This window comes from Meleagris gallopavo, chromosome Z, assembly GCF_905368555.1.
Source record: "Meleagris gallopavo chromosome Z, MGAL_WU_HG_1.1, whole genome shotgun sequence".
In the NCBI taxonomy this organism is placed as follows: domain Eukaryota; kingdom Metazoa; phylum Chordata; class Aves; order Galliformes; family Phasianidae; genus Meleagris; species Meleagris gallopavo.
Window position 1 is genome coordinate 34314452 of NC_139435.1, and position 17185 is coordinate 34331636.

General features: G+C 50.6%; 1 protein-coding gene and 1 long non-coding RNA gene across 2 annotated transcripts; one reads left to right on the plus strand and one right to left on the minus strand.

Annotated features, from left to right (window-relative positions):
- Positions 1-3847: 3847 nt before the first annotated feature.
- On the plus strand, positions 3848-9221 carry LOC146542198 (uncharacterized). The gene is given in 2 exon segments (XM_085213209.1): positions 3848-7279; positions 7281-9221. Coding segments are annotated over 2 exon segments (711 nt in total). The 5' UTR covers positions 3848-7048; the 3' UTR covers positions 7761-9221.
- Positions 9222-10595: 1374 nt separating this feature from the next.
- LOC146542199 (uncharacterized) lies at positions 10596-11609 on the minus strand. The gene is made up of 3 exons (XR_014880388.1): positions 11520-11609; positions 11140-11224; positions 10596-10693 (listed from the first exon to the last, which is right to left on the minus strand). It is a non-coding gene; the product is annotated as an uncharacterized LOC146542199 (long non-coding RNA).
- Positions 11610-17185: the final 5576 nt, after the last annotated feature.

A 17185-nucleotide genomic window follows, 5' to 3' on the forward strand; every position in this document is an offset into this window, starting at 1 on the left:
AATATCTAATGGAGAAACAACATTTCATTCCTAAAAGTCCTCATGAGAACAGCTGAGGAGGTATGAATGAGGCCAGGAACAGTGGTGAGACACCCCCACATGTATGTAGGCAGCCTCCAGGAAATGAGTGACTGGCAGCATGGGAACAGAGCAGGCAAAGAAGACTGGAATGGCAGGATGTGGGCAGCAGTGGGTGAGAGGGCAGGTAGGGAGTAGGAAGGGTAGTACACAGGGAGGGCACGAGGCAGCTGCTTCGTCTCTTCGGAAAGCTGCAAGAAGACATCTTTCTATACTGAATCAATATAGTGACCACCCCCTGTAGTCAGAGGCTGAAGCAGAAATCCAAACTGGAGGGCCATAACCTTGCTGTTCAAGTGCATGGACCCAAGCAGAACTCCAGAGGAGCAACAGAGCTGCCCAGAACTTCCATTGCAGGGAACTCCAGAATCTGGAAGTGCCCCTACAGCCTTAGGGCTGAGGGGGCAATTAGTGCAAGTGTGCCCAGCTCGGCGAACTTACTGAGCAAGTGGCCAGATTGCATGAAGAAATCACCAGGCTGAGATGTACCCAGCAGCCAAAAAGAGAGTGATGCCTGGAGTCATGCAGTGACACAGGCAGACCAACAGCCTGAGGAGATCAGCTTCAGGGCAGGTAAGCCTTTACTGAAAGCCAAAAAAAAAAAAAAAAAAAAGCAGACAAAAGCTCATTTGGGGACTCTTTGAAGCCAGCTAAAGTGCTTCACTTGAGTGGGGGGCAGCTGGCAACTTGTGGGCAGGCTGCTGAGGTAGCATGGGTGTAGCCAGTGCTGCCCACCCTTGACCTCGACCTTGACCTTGGTTAGGCCTCCAAGCAGTCTCAGGGTGGGTGGATGTTACACAGTGCAAACAAAGCAAAGGATGGATGGGATCAGCTGCTTCAGAGCCTGCCCAGCTCTGCACCAACTCCCATAGGAGACCAGCTCACCTATTGGCAGTCTGCAAGAAAACAAACCTACCATGGTCTCCACTAGACAGAGAGCTCACTCAAAAAACACTGCGCCGACCCAGATGGAGGGCCTGTCCAGAGATGTGTCTGTTCAGGGCTCTGGCTGCAGTGGGTGCCTGGGCTTGCAGATGCTAGGGGAGGGCAGCAGGGAGACTCAGTCTCAGCTGGAAGGTCTGCTCATCATAGTGGTTAAGTTCAAGGAGGAGGTGGAGAGACTAAGTAGCATCAGGGCGTGCGAGCAGGAGATTGATTGGTGGGGTAGTGCCCTGGGTGTCCCCAGAGTGTGCTGGAGTCCTTGCCCTGTCATTTATTGGGCTGAGGTGGGGGACCAAAAAGATGAAGAGGGTTGAAAGAGAGCCCAAGTTAGCATGACGGGCAACCTACCTCACTTCCCCTGGGGCTCTTCCATTGTAGGTTTGAGGCTCTGGATCGTGAGAGAGAGGTAGGTGAGCTTGTGGTGGAAAACCCATCTACAAGCTCAAATAGGAAGAGGCAACTGATACCATGCCTCAAGACTGCCTCTGATAAGAAAGAAAGAAGGGTAATTATAGTAGGCAATTCCCTTTGAGAGGAACAGAGGGCCCAGTATGCAGAGCTGACCCTCATGGTAGGAAAGTCTGCAGTCTGCCTGGAGCGTGGATCAGGGATATCACCAGGACACTCCCCAGCCTGGTGCGCTCGACAGTCTGCTACCCACTACTGATCTGATACTGACTTTTGAATGAGGATATGGGACAGAATAGAAGGATCCAGTCCATAAACGCTTGGCTACCAGACTGATGCTACAGGCAGGGCTTTGATAATGGCTGGTTTAATAGTAGCACATGGGAAAGGTTTATCTCACGGGGGCAAAAGGGTTCCGGGATGGGAATTAGCGGGGCTCATCTGGAGACCTTTAAACTAGATTCAAAGGGGGATGGGGCTGTAACTGGGCTTGCACTGGTGGGACAGTGGGAGGCCTACCACCCCCCTGAGTGAAATCTGCATGCTCAGCACACTCCCCAAAATGCCTCTGCAACAATGCACGCAGCATGGGGAGTAAGCAGGAGGAGTTAGACATCTGTATTCAGTCAGGAGATTATAACCTGGTGGCAATTACAGAGACATGGTGGGACAGCTCACGTGACTGGAACATGGTCGTGGATGGCTAAGTCCTTCTCGGGAAAGACAGGCTAGCTAGGTGAGGTGGTGGAGTTGCTCTTTCCATGAGAGAGCAACTGCAGTGTATTGAGTACTGTCCAGGAACTGATGAGGAGCAGGTTGAGAGTTTGTGGGTGAGGAGTAAGGGGCAGGCTGGCATGGGTGATACTGTCGTGGGTGTCTATTACAGGCCACCCAATCAGGACAAGGAGGTTGATGACGCCCTCTACAGGCAGCTGATAGCAACTTCACAATTAAAGGCCCTGGTCATCATGGGGGAATTACGCCGGTGTTTGCTGAATGGCCTACTCAGCCAACCATTCACAGTCCAGGAGGTTCCTCCAGTGCGTTAATGATAAGCGCCGGATGCAAATGGTGGGTGAGCCAACTAGGTGAGGGGCACTCTGCAGCATCCAGAGAAAGCCACAAAGATGGTCAGAGGGCTGGACTACCTATCCTACAAAGAAAGACTATGGGGAATGGGATTTTCAGCCTACAGAAGGCTTCAGGGAAACTTCACTGTGGCATTTCAGTGCTTAAAGAGAGTTTACTAAAAATATGGCAGGCCCGGCGTTTTATATAGTCAGACAGTGACAGGACAAGGGTGAATCATTTTAAGCCAAAGCAAGGCAGATTTAGAATAGATGTTAGTAAGAAAAATTGCACTGAGAGGAACAGGCTGCCCAGAGAAGCTGTGCATGCCCCATCTCTGGAGGTGCTCAAGCCCAGGTTGGATGGGGCCTTGGGCAGTCTGAGCTGGTGGGTGGCAACTGTGTCTGCGAAAGGGAAGTTGAGACTGGACGATCTTCATGTCCCTTTCAACCCCAAAAGTTCCGCGATCCAATGATCTTCAGTGTTCATCTGAAGATAATCAGTGTTTCAGCAATTGTGCAGTCCTGGAGGCTTTGCAGTTGCTCCCAGTTTTGAATGGAAGGCATTTTCCTCCCTCCTGTGAAAGCTTGATCCCCCTGGCACTTCTGAAGAACCCCATCTTCAGACTAGCCTAGATAGTGCCAAGCGCTGTGAAGCTACAGTGCCCATTTTTCAGGTCTGGGCACTCCCATGATGGTTGTCACCAGTTCCTTACTCAGAGCACAAAGTTTCAAAGTGTGTGTGTTGGCACAAGTCCCCATGGGCTGGTCTGGAGCATGTGGTCACCATGTGTCTGGCAGGACAGACAGCAGCACTTTGGAGGTCACATGGAGAAAGGAAAGCAGCAGTATAAAGTGTTGCGTGGTTCTGAGATATCTTTGGGGCAGAAAGTGATTAACCCAGCTAAGGCATCAAGATGTGGCAGGAGGAATAAGCTGCTCTGAGAGCGCGTGAAAAGTGACATCACTCTGTACCGAGATAGCAGACATGCATCAGATCAGATTTTTAGTTACTTTGCTTGCTCTTTTTAAATTTTGTTCCTAAAATGTCTCCAGATATCCCTGGTGAATGGCATTTATTCCCACTACCTTTCTTGTGAACCTGTAATGCCTTAGTTCCTGCTTGCTCCCGAGTAGCTCTACAGACATGCACTTTGTTGTGGTTTTGTGATTTTTTGTTGTCAGTATTCCACATCAGAACATCATGTGGACCAGTGGGAGTTAACGAGTTAATGTTCTGGTTCCATATCCTGCCTTTTACGGGCACTTTGAGTATACTGATGGGAGGGGAGGGGAAGGGAAGAGAGGAAGAGAAGGGGAGCGGAGGAAGGGGAGGGGAGGGGAGGGGGCGGCATCCCCGGAGGACCTGGCGGGAAGAGGCAGTGGGGCGGACAGAACCCGAGCGTGTCTGCCTGTCCGTCTGGCCCCGGCTCAGCCGTCTCGGCTCGCCCCGCGGAAAAGCACGTGCTTTCCCTCGCACTGTCTCTCGTGGTTTGACTCGCATTTTGGATACTCTTGTCTCTCTCGTTTTGTTTGACTTAGTTACATGCAGTAAATTACCGTTCCTGCTCACATCGTTGCCACTGTGTTCTCTCTTCGTTAAAGCTATCTGCTAGCTCCGTGCCCTTCCCCCTCTCCCGGAGCGCACGGGACCGGGTCGCTGCAAACCGTTCGTACCCCTTCCTTTTTCTTTTTTTTTTCTTTTTCCCGGGGCCTGTGCCCCCGTCACGGACTTACATCTAGGGATAACCCCGTGACAACTTTCAGAGAAACTCTGTAGTGTGAGTGACACACAGAACTTAAGCGTTGATGTGAAGGTTGTTTGCTTTCTGTGGTGGAGGAGCGAGAGACAATAATCTGCACTGCTTCTCTTTTGCCTAGATTTTGCCTGGTTCTTTCCCAGATTGGGACTGGTCCAGAGGGTTGGCAGCAAAGGAACGGCTTGACTCAGAGTCGATGTGTGAACAAAACAGAAGTGAAGACTGAGCCATTTCTCCTGATCTGTTCCTGAGTTTGGAATGCAGTCTGTGAAAACATCCGATACTGTGTGGTTTTACTTTTCTCACCAAATACTTGGGGGCTGATGCTGACTCCGTCACTTCAGAAAACCTTATTTGACGTTTCACAAAAAGTTCGAAATCAACACAGAAAAAGTACTACTCGTTCATGTGTTCAGCTTCCACACTCCTCAGAGGATCAGGGCGTCTCAACCTTGGCAGAATGTTTTGGTACTCTGTAGGATGAGGGGAGGCTGTGCAGTGCTGTTGGTATAACCTCCTTCATCGATCTGAGTCACAAGGGAAAGCAAATTTCAGCTAACACTCATGGAGCAGACGTTGGTCTTAGAAGGACTGTCTTTCTCTTCATAAACAATGCAAGATAGAAAGCTGTTTTTTCGCTGGCCTATTCTGTTGGATTCCTAATTAGTAAAAAATCACAATGTGTGACTTATTCATTAGAGTCAAATGTTGAAGAGCTGTTGGTTGTTCTGTTGCTCAGCATGCATAAATTGCTGCTACAGAAAAACAGTGAAACTCCACTTCCTTAAGCAACGCTGAATTTGCATTGCTAGTTCTACTTGAATATGTGTCTGTAGGCCAGAATTTTACCAGTGCATTTCAGCTCTGTTAAATTCCAGGCCATGGAATTCAAGTCCGCTCTGCACAATGTGAAAGGGATATTAGTAAAGAGACAACAAAGCAGGTCAGAAGGCGGAAGGCGTGTCCTAGGAGAGCTGAGAAAACATGGGTTGATGCTCTTACACTGACTGGTATAAAGGATGGATGCTGTGGGACTGTGGAGTTCCTGCGCAGGAGTAGCCAAAGGGAAAGCCATGAAAGAGCTCTGTGTTGGCTCTGGGGCCAGTTGGAATCTGTGTGCAGACAGTTTCTCTGAAGCTGCCTGAGTGGCAGAAGTGGGAGAGGAACACCCTCCCACCTATGGGAGGTTTCCATGGGATTTGGAGTCAGCAACAGCAGCAGCACCACGGGGGCTGGTTTTGGGGACGCACCACCTGAGCTGCTTCCTCAGCCACAGTGGGTTTCTAAGCTCCGTGCCTGTTGCAACGCCCGCCAGCCTTCACAGATGTCCCTCACATCCCTCCAGACCACACAGGGCTAGGGCACCGTCATCTCCTTTTGCCTGGTTCACTTGCATCCATGGAGCAGAGGCAAAGTGAGGAATGCCCAGTTTCTGCTGGACAAGTAGAAATGGGCTGCTCAGAGGAGGCCTGTGAAGGAGCACCTTCTGCACCACAGCAAACACACATCACTGAGGTGGAACAATTTTGTGTTTTAATTTTTAAAGAAGCTGTTTTCTAGAATGTCTTCTGTATGGGGCTGCTGAATCACGGCCTGAACCTCCGATTAATCACCTGAGGCAAGCAATGAGTCAGCCACGGGAGCACAAGTGAAGGCAAATCAGCTGTGCTGCAGGAAGGGGTGGAGCCTGGCTCCACCTCTCCTAGACCCATTTAAGAGCTGACTGCCAGTGGGGAAGGATCTCTTTCTGGAGATCTGCTCCATTGGAGTTCATCTCGTGTGCCCAGGATCGGGTGAGTGATTTTTCTCCCATTACTCCATTATACATTATATTGGCCAAGCTCCTGGATATATATATATATATATATATATACATACCATCTGTATATCCATTGATAATACAATTGGCGAGCCAGGCAGGCCAAATCTACTTTAGATCATGTCTTTCTTGTGGAATTTCTATAAATGGGTCAAGGGGGAGAACACCGTTCCCCTAGATAAAATGATCCCCGGGCAGATCCCAGGGTTTCTGGGATCTCCTTATTATCAATGGCGACTATAATTGAGAAATGGGGTCCCTTGCGTACTTTGGGGAATATTTCCCCAGTACGCATAACAGAATACTCTCAGGGACTAGACAGAGACATCTTAACTACGAAAGAAAGGCAATTGGCTGCATCCACAGCGGCATGGCCACTGTTAAATGCTTTAAATCAAGCTGAGGCAAGATCAGATAACTTAGAAAATAAAAATCAGCTACTAAAAGCTCCTATTGACAAACTGGAACAAGAACTTAATGTATTAACAGGGGAAAAAACAATTTTACAGTCTCTAGGTGAGGTCCATAGTATTTCAATAGATGATAGTCATAGCTCTGAAGTAGCGGACCTGGTTCAACAGGAAAGCAGGAGTTCTAAGTCAGATCTAGAGGTTCCGCTTATGGCGGATCCCCTGGAACTCTGTCCTACTATAACTCAAAAAACAAAAAAGGTGCAAGATAGACCAGCAGGGGTGCCCCCTGACCAATGGCCCCCTGCTGAAACGCATTTGCATGTGACAGCCAGGCCATATACTCCAACTGAATTAATGGACATGGACAGCGATTTCAGCAGAGGCCGAGAGAGAGTATACCTGCATGGCTGCTCAGGTTATGGGATTTGGGGCAGAGAGTGCTATGGTTAATGGGCCAGAAATGGCAGAGCTGGCCACCGTAACCTTACACCCTGCTGTCAGGCAGTGACTATACTCTGCCATCCAGTATACCAATGAGAACCACTCAATAATAGATGGGTAATGGCAGAATGCTGGATGGTCTGGCCAAATAAAACAGACATTCCATTAAACACAGGACTATGGTCCTCCATGGAGGACCTTCAAAATTACATTCGCGAGTTAGGTATGAGAGAAGCAATATATGAAGACTCGTATGATAGCCCAGATATGATCAAATTCTCGGCGGGCATGCGAGATTTAATTTTACAACAGGCCCCTTCCCACCTATATGGGACCTTAGTTTTGCTATTAAAACCCTCTGGTGACCTCGGAAGCCGTAGTTCAGCAGGCTGCTCAGATAGTAGCTGATCTGGGGGAGACAGAACGCCTGCGGACTAGGCGCAACATTTGGATGTTAGAAGAAGCTGAGGTCCTGCCAGTGACTAACACCAAGATGTTGGCTACTCGAGCTCCTCGATCGGGACCCATAAGGGTTTCCCGAAAACAAATGTTTAACGACCTAATCCGAGCTGGGGTCCAATTTGCTAAGATTGACCGCCAGCCCAACCATGTCCTTCTCCAGCTTTGGAGACAGCTAAAGGACAATCCAAAATTTCAAAACTACCCTAAGAAACCAAGGGTAAGAATTATAGAGAGAATACCAACAACAATATGGAACCTAGAAGACTTCATTGTTCCTAATAGGAAAAAAAAGCCGCCTCAAGTATCTCAGGCCACGATGCCTGAGCCATCGGAAGCAAAAGAATTGGCCCTAACGCAGTTCATGGCGTGACGAGGGATATTAGTCCCCCTAAGGCCTCCAGACGGGACCGGAGGCCCTATGTAGAATTAACAATTTATTGGTCCCGAAGAAATATTCAGAGAGTTATGGCATTAGTGGACACTGGAGCAGAAACGTCAATCATTTACAGAGATCCAAACAAATTTCATGGAAACAGAGTGATGATTGATGGTTTTGGGGGACAAATTATTCCTGTCACCCAAACACGGTTAAAACTGGGGGTTGGGCGTCTCCCACCCCGGGAATATAAGGTATCTATTGCCCCAGTCCAGGAATACATCTTGGGCATAGATATTCTATGCGGTCTGGCTCTCCAGACAACCGTGGGAGAGTTCAGACTTCGACAGAGGTGTATTAGTACTCGGGTGGTGCAGGTAATATTAAGAGGCCAATTTGCCTGCCGAAACTGTGCGGATTACTAATGTGAGACAGTATAGACTCCCAGGTGGGCAAGATGAAATATCAAAAACGGTGCAGGAATTAGAAAAAGTGGGCATTGTAAGACCTGCCCACAGCCCATAATAGGTACTACTGATAGGCCTACTGATGTTGTGGTCAACACTCTGATTTTCATTGCTAAAGGGACTCCCATCATGTCCCTATGGCAGATCAGGACACCTCCTTTGGTGCCTGATATTATTATGCAGCCGCAAACATCCGGCCAGAAAGTGTGGTACACGCGGCCAGGACGTGCCCCTGTACAAGCAGAAGTGTTGACCCAGGATAGAAATACGGCCTGTATTTTGCTCTGGAGGGCAGACCTTCCCCTCTTGGTACCTCTGAAACATCTGTATTTCTCCCTGAGTCTTTGAGCCTTCAGGATCACCGGAAGGAATGAAACGTCATCAAAACGTTCCAGTGTTACTGTCAGATCATGTGTAACACCTGGTGACGGTCTGCATGGGACTGATGGAACATAGGATGGACTGGCACCTCACGACCGCATGCCTCCAGTAACGTCATCGAGCGCTGGCCCATAGACGGATGTCAACTTTCACCGATCGTCACTCATCTTGAAATTTACCAACATGTGTCGCGATGAAACTGTATAAGCGTCGCGGTGTATTGGATCTCTGTATTAGGGAAAGCTCACCCTTTTAGTCAACCTAATCATTGGTTCATGCTGTGAAGGGGTGGAGTGTAGGGGGCTGCTGAATCATGGCCTGCACCTCTGATTAATCACCTGAGGCAAGCAATGAGTCAGCCACGGGAGCACAGGTGAAGGCAAATCAGCTGTGCTGCAGGAAGGGGTGGAGCCTGGCTCCACCTCTCCTAGACCCATTTAAGAGCTGACTGCCAGTGGGGAAGGATCTCTTTCTGGAGATCCGCTCCATTGGAGTTCATCTCGCGAGCCCGGGATAGGGTGAGTGACTTTCTCTCATTACTCCAATATAAATTATATTAGCCAAACTCCTGGATATATATACACCATCTGTATATCCATTGATTATACAGTCTTCGAATCCTTCCAAGTCCTTAGTCGGTGTCATTTTAATCCTGCGCTCTTGCCATGAACCTGCACCCGATAAATGCATGTGTGTCCTGCATTTCCCCAGTTGTTGAGTACGCTGAGCTTTATATGCCAGAAGGCTCTGGGGGTCTCAGTCTGCAAAAGAAAGAAGACAGGAGACTTCACTCTTGGCCCAGAAGCAACTGCCTCCGTGCACTTCCTTGTCAGCACGATGGTGCCTGCTTGGGGGCCAGCTCCCTCCTTGGCTGAGGAGGAGGCTTTTCTCTGCTTCCCTTCTCCCGAGCAGCCCCACTAAGGCCCCCTGTGCCCCAGCTGAGCCAACGTCTGGCCGGTGGGAGCAGGATGAGCAGCGGTGGAAGCCCGATGCCGTGTGGTTCCTGAGGACGTGGGGCCTAGCAGACTGCTTCATTCAGCTACCTCTGCCATGTCATGTGTTCTCAGCCCTCTGAACCTCAGCATGTTTCTTCTAGCTGGCGCTGGACCCCTGCCTTGGCACGGACTGCTCACGCTTCTCCTGCCACTGACTTGCTGCCAAAGTGGTCTGGAATGGTCTCCTGCCTGCGCGCAATGACTGTACCTGCAGTTCAAAGGTCTGGGACAGCTCTTCCCTGATATCGTAGGTGAATTTCCCAAGCAAAACTTTGTTCTCTCCTTTCTCATCCAGTCCCTACGAGATAAAGCACAGGGCAGCAGGTCAACACGTGTGTCACACCTGGGCCGCCAGAGCTACAGCAGCTCCTCATGTGGTGGGGCTGAGTCTCCCCTTGAGCACCGCTCCAAGGAAGTACTGGTCCTCTTCTCCAGTATGTTCCCTAGCAGAAGCTGTTCTCTACAGCTACGTCCCAGCCCCATGTACCAGCAGACACTTACAAAGACAGCGAAATCACGGGGAGCGCTGCTGATGTGCCACAAGGTTGTGTCCACTGCGTGCTGCACAGTGACTGCAGTCGGCTGGACTTCTGTGGGCAAGTTGAAGACCATCTGACTCTGAGATGTTTTCACAGGCCAGCAGGATCCCGGGGAAATGTCCAGCTGAAAGCAGAGAGCAGGCAGTCATGAGGCCCGATCAGCCAAAAGCATAGGCAGCACTGAGCATGCGAGCTGCTTTGGTGCTGCAGACGGCAGGTAGGGAAGCAGACAGACATGCCCAGCTGTCTTGCTGGCATGGGAAAGAAAACTCTCCAAGTTTCCATGGAGAGGAAAATGTCCATTATGAAACATGGGATACCCCACACCAGAGCCAGGGCTGTGAAGAAAGCTCCTGTTTTGCCCAGCAGTTCTGCATCGTACCCTGCCTCCAGCCCCTGCCCAACCCAAACAACCAAAAGCAGCACAGAGGATCTCTGCCACCATACCTGCTTAAAGGTCTCCAGCACATTTGGAGCGCACAGGAACCAAGCCACCCTGCAGCGCCACGCAGACCTGGATGATCTATGCAGGTCTATGGAGATCCCTGAATTGAGAAGAGAGCAGATGAGTGCCAGGGGCCCAGTGTCTCAGCACCTAGTCGGCTCGGGCTATCTCTAAGGCTGCCTGCTGACAGCATCCCTGTCTCAAGTGCACAGAGATGAGGTCTGCGGACAGTGGCAGGCAGCAAGGCCCTGTGCGAAGGGCAGCAGGCTCAAGTCAAGGCCGCACTGCATGGGGAGAGCTCAGGACAACCTGGACCTGGTTTCAGTCCCTGAGAAATCTCAGCAAAGCGCAGTAACTCCTGTCAGGGGCGTGCCAGGGGCACCATTGCCGGGAGCGAGGGCATGAGGGGGCTGAGCCGCTGAGCACAAGGGAGTCATGCTGCCACAGTGATTTAGGCCAGGTGATTTAGTCTCATCCGGCTCTTCCTCCTTTGGCAGCGCTGAGCATAAGCCCAGCGTAACAAGACGTGCCTGTCTGGGTCCATACCTGCACTTTTCAGAGCCCAGTCAGACTTTGTGAAGCAATTTCCCCGAGGTCTCACAGGCACTGCCTCTTTCAAGTCCTGGACTTCCTGGGGAAGACAGAAAGCAGTGCAGGAGATGAGCACGTTGGACCACTCCATTCCGTGTCAGAGCCAAGGAACTTTCTCAGGAAGCGTCAGAAAGCAAAACATAGGCCTCGTGTGCAGGGGCCCTCAGACTCTTCATCGGGAAAAATTAAGGGCTGGACACTTGTTTTTGTGTCCCCCGCCATAGTATGGGCCTGGGCACCAGTTGTCCACCTCCACTCGTTCCAGATGAACTGTGCCAGGGTGGGCACAGACGTCCTCTGTGGGAATTCCCTGTCCCTCAGTAATCGTCACTGACCTGCAAGAAATCCTTTGTCAACGATACTCTTGCCAGCGAGAATCCACAGTAGGCACCAGCTGTCATTTGAAACACAGAAAGTTATTTCACTATGGTTTCTAAGGATTGCCATAGTCCCACTGTCTCCCCCCCAATCCAAGGTGCAAGATATTCCCTGAGGAAGTGGAGGACTGGGGCAGAGAGCACATGGCTGCAAGAAAGGACCCTCTTCTCCAACCCTGACTGTAAAGCACAAAGGCTTTGTGCTCCTGCTGCCTCTCCCTGCCTGACAGCGAGCCTGGAAGGACAGGCAGCCTCCCTACATAGCCTTGGCTGGGCAGAGCACCACTCTTACACTGGCTGGTATAAAGGACGAAGGCTACGGGGCTGTGGGAGCTCCAGCACAACAGCGTCCAAAGGGCAAGCTGTGAAATGGCTCTGCATTGGCTCTCGAGCCAGGTGGGATCTGTGTATGGACAGCGTCTCCGGAGCTCCCCGAGCGGCAGAAGTGGGAAGTGCGAAGGGCCCCGCGGGTGCTCCAGCGCCTGCCCACGCGCTGGAGGTCCCATCTAGCGTTTGTACTGCTGGCAGCAGGCAAATACTCACTGAGAGCACACAGAAAGACCAGGAAAAGCAGCACGTAGAGCCCGGACTCCTTTTTGGCCATCTCTTGCCTGAAAAAGAAGGAGTCGCGGTGTTGGCAGCGCTCAGGGCTTGAGGTAGACCTCTTCTTAGGGGTATCTCCTCTTACAGGCTGCGAAGCAGCAAGGTGGGGAGTCCGCTGCTGGCAAAGAACAGCCAACAGAGCAGCCCCCAGAAGGAGTGGGGCTTCCCTCAGCTACCTCCAGCACCACAGGCAAAACATGCCAAAACCTGGTTCCAAGAGCACCTTCAGGAAGGGCACTGAAGTAAGCCAGGGAAGAAAGCAGACCCAGCAAGAGAGAGCGGTGGCTCGTGGGAACTTCTCTTTGCTCTCTTGCTGAGGAGTCAAATCTCCTTCTACTGGAGATGAAGAAACACCTCCTGCTTTGAGGTGTTTGTGGTGTCCTCCACAGGCAGGCTGAGCCGCCTACTCCTGGCCTCCTTTAGCTCCTGCTGCCTGGCACCCTCACATCCCAGCCAGAGGTTTGGATGAGAAGGTTTGAGCCGTGTCAGGTGCGTGGACTGGGGCTTTGCTCCCATTCCCTCCTGAGCTGCTGCTGGCAGGAACCAAGTTCTTTCTCCTGGTGGGTAGCACCGCCAGCCTGGCCTGCCCACCCCGACCCACAGAAACCCCCAATACCACATCACGCAGGTGCTGTACTCACAGAGTGGAGATGCTTGTGCGAAAGCGTTTGTTGAGGGAGACCACGGTCTGAGAGTTTCTCAGGTAATTTATGATGTTCGACCCTGGCAAAGAAAGGGGAGAAAGAAAAGCTCGAGCACGTCCTCAAGGCATACCAGGCAGGACCATGTCAGACTCTCTAAGAAGGGCTGCGAGCCAGTCCAGATCACAGCAGAGGCAGGGACAGGGGCAGGGCTGTGGTTGCATCCTGGGGAAGGGGCAGCTGAGTGCATCCTGCGAGTGGGACACTGAGGGCTGGCAAGGATCACCTAGTAGGTACGCCATGACGGCATGCTCAGGGATGGAGGTCAGCCTTCGCGTTGCTGCCCCGGCTCCTGTAGTACTGTGGTGCCCCTTGCTGACCAAAACGTTCCCCAGAAACCTGGTGGAGCAAAGCACCTCTCGACTTACCCACATTGTATGCAGCAGAGCTTCTGCATCTGGCTGGCCCCGCCTGGGCCACCGGAGAGGGGGTGCAGCTGTGGAGGAAAATGAAAAGCCCTGCTGTGCACCATCGCCACACCACGGGAGCCGTGGCCAGCAGGACCGACCAGCTTGGAGGCCCCGGCCACAAAAGACATCTACCTGTTTTCTGGGAGCTGGCTGCTCTCCATTTCTGCTCCTCTCAAGTTGCTGCCAGCTCTTCTCACCCTCACCCTTTCAGGAGGCGTCTGTGCCCCTCTTGATCTCTGGGGAGACTTTCTCCTCCTCATGTTGTGGAGGAATCAAGCTTTCCCCCTCTCAGTGTCCCCTTCAGCAGCAGAAACGTCTGAGCAGAGGAAGGCCACTGAGCAACAAGCCCAAAACCGATCGGCAGGTGAAGTGCACCTGCCCCAAGCACACAGCCACCAGGACACCACCACGAGCTCCTTCCACACGTGTTGGCAGCCACGGCCTACAGTGCCAGGTGGCAGCTCGGTGGGGCAGACTGTGGCACCCAGTCCAGACGTCACAAAGGCCTGGGCCTGCACAGTGTCAACTCATGCCTCTGACCTCACAAGCGGGGCTAGGGGTCAGCAGGGTTGGGAGGTGGGAGGCCCCGCCGGTTTCATGGTACGTCTGCCCTTGACAGCCCTGGTGGGCCCAGCTAATTGTAGCCCAAAACTCGTGAGCCTCACTATCTCTATCACCAGATATCTCCACGGTGTGCTGTCATGGGTTTTATCTGCGTTGCAGAAAAGGGATCGGCTTGGATCCTGTGTGTGGGGAGAACAGCACCACGGTAGTTCGATGAGTTCCCGCAGAAACCCTTTTTTACTCTTATTATTAAATCTCGGCCTGACTTTGAACTCCTGAGTATTCCAGTCGTATATTGTGAGAAATTTGAGTAACGTCGTGAGATGTACTGGTACAAACCAGTTCTATAGTTTGAATGCCAGGCAGAGGCGAAGCCTAACTCTGAGAAGTTGTGCCAGCATGCCGTAGCAGGTAAAAACTAAAGAAGAAGAGGAGGAGAACGTGGAGGGGCTAACCAAGCAGTGAACAGGGACGGGACATCAGCTGAGGGAATGAGGAGCCTCGCACAGGCTGTGAGGCTGGAAGTCCTCGGCCTGGGAGGGAATGGGAGAAAATATGCACTGGGAAGTAGTAAATTGTTGTGTAAATAGTAGTAGACTGATGTGTCACTCTGATCTGGTGCACCCTTGTCAAGTTCGTCCGCTTTTGTAAATGCGTGAAAGGAACTGTAATTCCTAGCAAATTTCACCTAAACCCAAACTACTGAATACAAGCATTTCTCACCAGATGAACACACACACGTGTGCCACATCTCAACCAGCAGTGCTTGGCAAGAGGTGAGTGGCGGGGGTCAGCAGGGAAGTCCCATGGGCAGCCCACACGATCAATGCCCTGCCCAATGCTCTGCTCATCCCAACCTCTTTCCCAAAGTACAGGATCACTTTTGTCACAGCGCCATTCTCCGCAGACAGGCAAGTTACCTCCTTCCTCAGGAACTGAATCTCTTGCGCTTGTTCGCTCACCAGAGAGGGCAAGTTTCTGCAGACACACAAGTCAGAGAGCTGCCCAGCCCCTGACGAGCACTCAGAGCTCACAGATGAGCAGACACACAGCCACTCCTTTGGGTCTCCCTTTCTTTGCAAGCTTAGGGGAGCCTCCCATCACCTCCACATTTAGCAAAAGGCAGAGAGGGAAAAGTACGAGGCCTGGGGACTGTGCAAAGCAGCGCAAATGGCAAGAGCTCATCTGCCACTATCCCACCGAGAGAGCTGCAGGTCAGATGGGGGGCTCTTACCATAAGCTCATCAGGTATGGAGCAGTCTGTGACGACGGTGCCTGCAAGGGAAAGACTTACCATTGGAGCACCAGTCACTGCTGGGAGCAGGAAGATGGGTGCATGTGCCCTACAGATGTCCTTTGTGGGAATTTCTTGTCTTTCACAGAATCACACGGAATCACAGAATGGCCAGGGTTGGAAGGGACCTCAAGGATCATGAATCTCCAACCCCCTACCACATGCAGGGCCCCCAACCTCCTCATTTAATACTAGACCAGGCTGCCCAGGCCCCTATCCAATCTGGCCTTGAACACCTGCAGGAACGGGGCATCCACAACCTCTCTGGGCAGCCTATTCCAGTATCTCACCACTCTAACCTTGACAGTGACAACTGACTGCCATAATCCCAGTGTCTCCTCCCAGACAAGGGTGAAAAACCTGGCGGACGGGTCAGAGAGCACATGGCTGCAAGCAGGGTCCCTTTTCATTTGCTTGGGAGCTTGTCACAGCCCTGGTCTCCAGGTGCATTCAGCACCCAGCAGCTACCCTAACTTTCCCTTCTCTCACTAACAGTTGCTATCATCCCCAGGCTCCTCTAGCTGGGAGAGAGATCTTCCCATCCCTCTTTTTCCAAATAGCCATTCAGTCATAGAATCTATTATTCTATTCTATTAGTCTGTTCTATTCTTTTCTATGGCTTTATCTATGAATATTCTATTCCACTCTTTTCTATCTATGAGTCTACAATTCTGTCACTACCACACCTTGTAAAAAGCTGGTCTCCCTCCTGCATAGATGCTCCCCTGAAGTACTGGAAGGCCGCAACGAGGTCTCCCCACAGCCATTCCTTCTCCAGGCTGAAGAAGCCCAGCTCCCTCAGCCTCTCTTCATACGACACGTGCTCCCACCCTCTAATCACCTTCCCAGCCTCTGTGCCCACTCCAGCAGCTCCACATCTTCATTATTCACCAAGTCATAACCGCGCGTGAACAGAACGAGGCGAGGATCATACGTGGAGCAAAAAGCACTCTGACAAACTGATGGCAGTGACTCTTGCTTCAGCTTCCTTATACACAACCAACCTATAAGCTAAAATCTAAAGTATGCAGTACGTGACCACTGCAAAGACAGAGTTACGGCACAGAAGTCTAGATGAACCCACACTAAACACATACAGCTGGAACCAAAAATGTTTTGATGACAACAAATTCTCTCTAGCTGAGTAAAGGTAAACTCTTGCCATGAATCTGATAAAAAAGTTAGGCAAAAGAGTCCATCTCCCTGCTAGTGTGTTATGGCTTTACACACGTATCAGGTGTGCAAACAACTAATTAGAAATGCTTCTTGTTAAAGGCACTTACTGTTTTCAAATACTTTAAGTTTAGTTCTGTTGCATTGAGAAGTTTATCTCCTATATCATATTTTCATAGAACAGCCCAAATTGGCAGCATTAATAAAAGAGGAAAAAAATTTTTTCCTGTTAAGGTATGAAAACATCAACAACTAACGCAAACTTTAAAACAGGATTTGGTCCTCTCAAAACAGGCAACAGCGTTCAGGCGATAGTGATTTCTTCTCTTAGATGCTAACAACATAATATATCCCCAAAAAACAAAGCCTTCCAGTTTCAGCCTATGGATATGTCTAAGTTGTGCAGCACACCTGCCAATTATCCCCAACAAAAAATACATCTATCCTATGCTGAACTAATTCACTGAAATAATTTATGCAGTGTGTGCTTGATTTGGCAAGGTATTGTTTCATAAATTGCAATTCTACAAAACTAACAAAAAAAGTGCTACAGATATTTCTTGGAAAAGAGATTTGAGAGTCCTCAACTGAGCAGCAGCAAAGATAACTATTATAACTTACTCTTTAAGCATGGAATTTAAAAAAAATAATGACAACTTCCTTTATGATACTTAAGGATTGTCATCTTACTTATAAAAACTACAGACTGACTAGGATTTATTTATGCTTAAAGAGGAGCAGGAACAAGCTGTAGGCTCAAGGGCATTTCCAAGGGACTGTGTTCAGGAGATGGAGAGGTGGATGCAGGAGATAAGAGACCCATGTTCCACTCTCCCCATACGCCTTGCTGCCTCAAGCCCTTTTCTTGCGGGCCCTCAG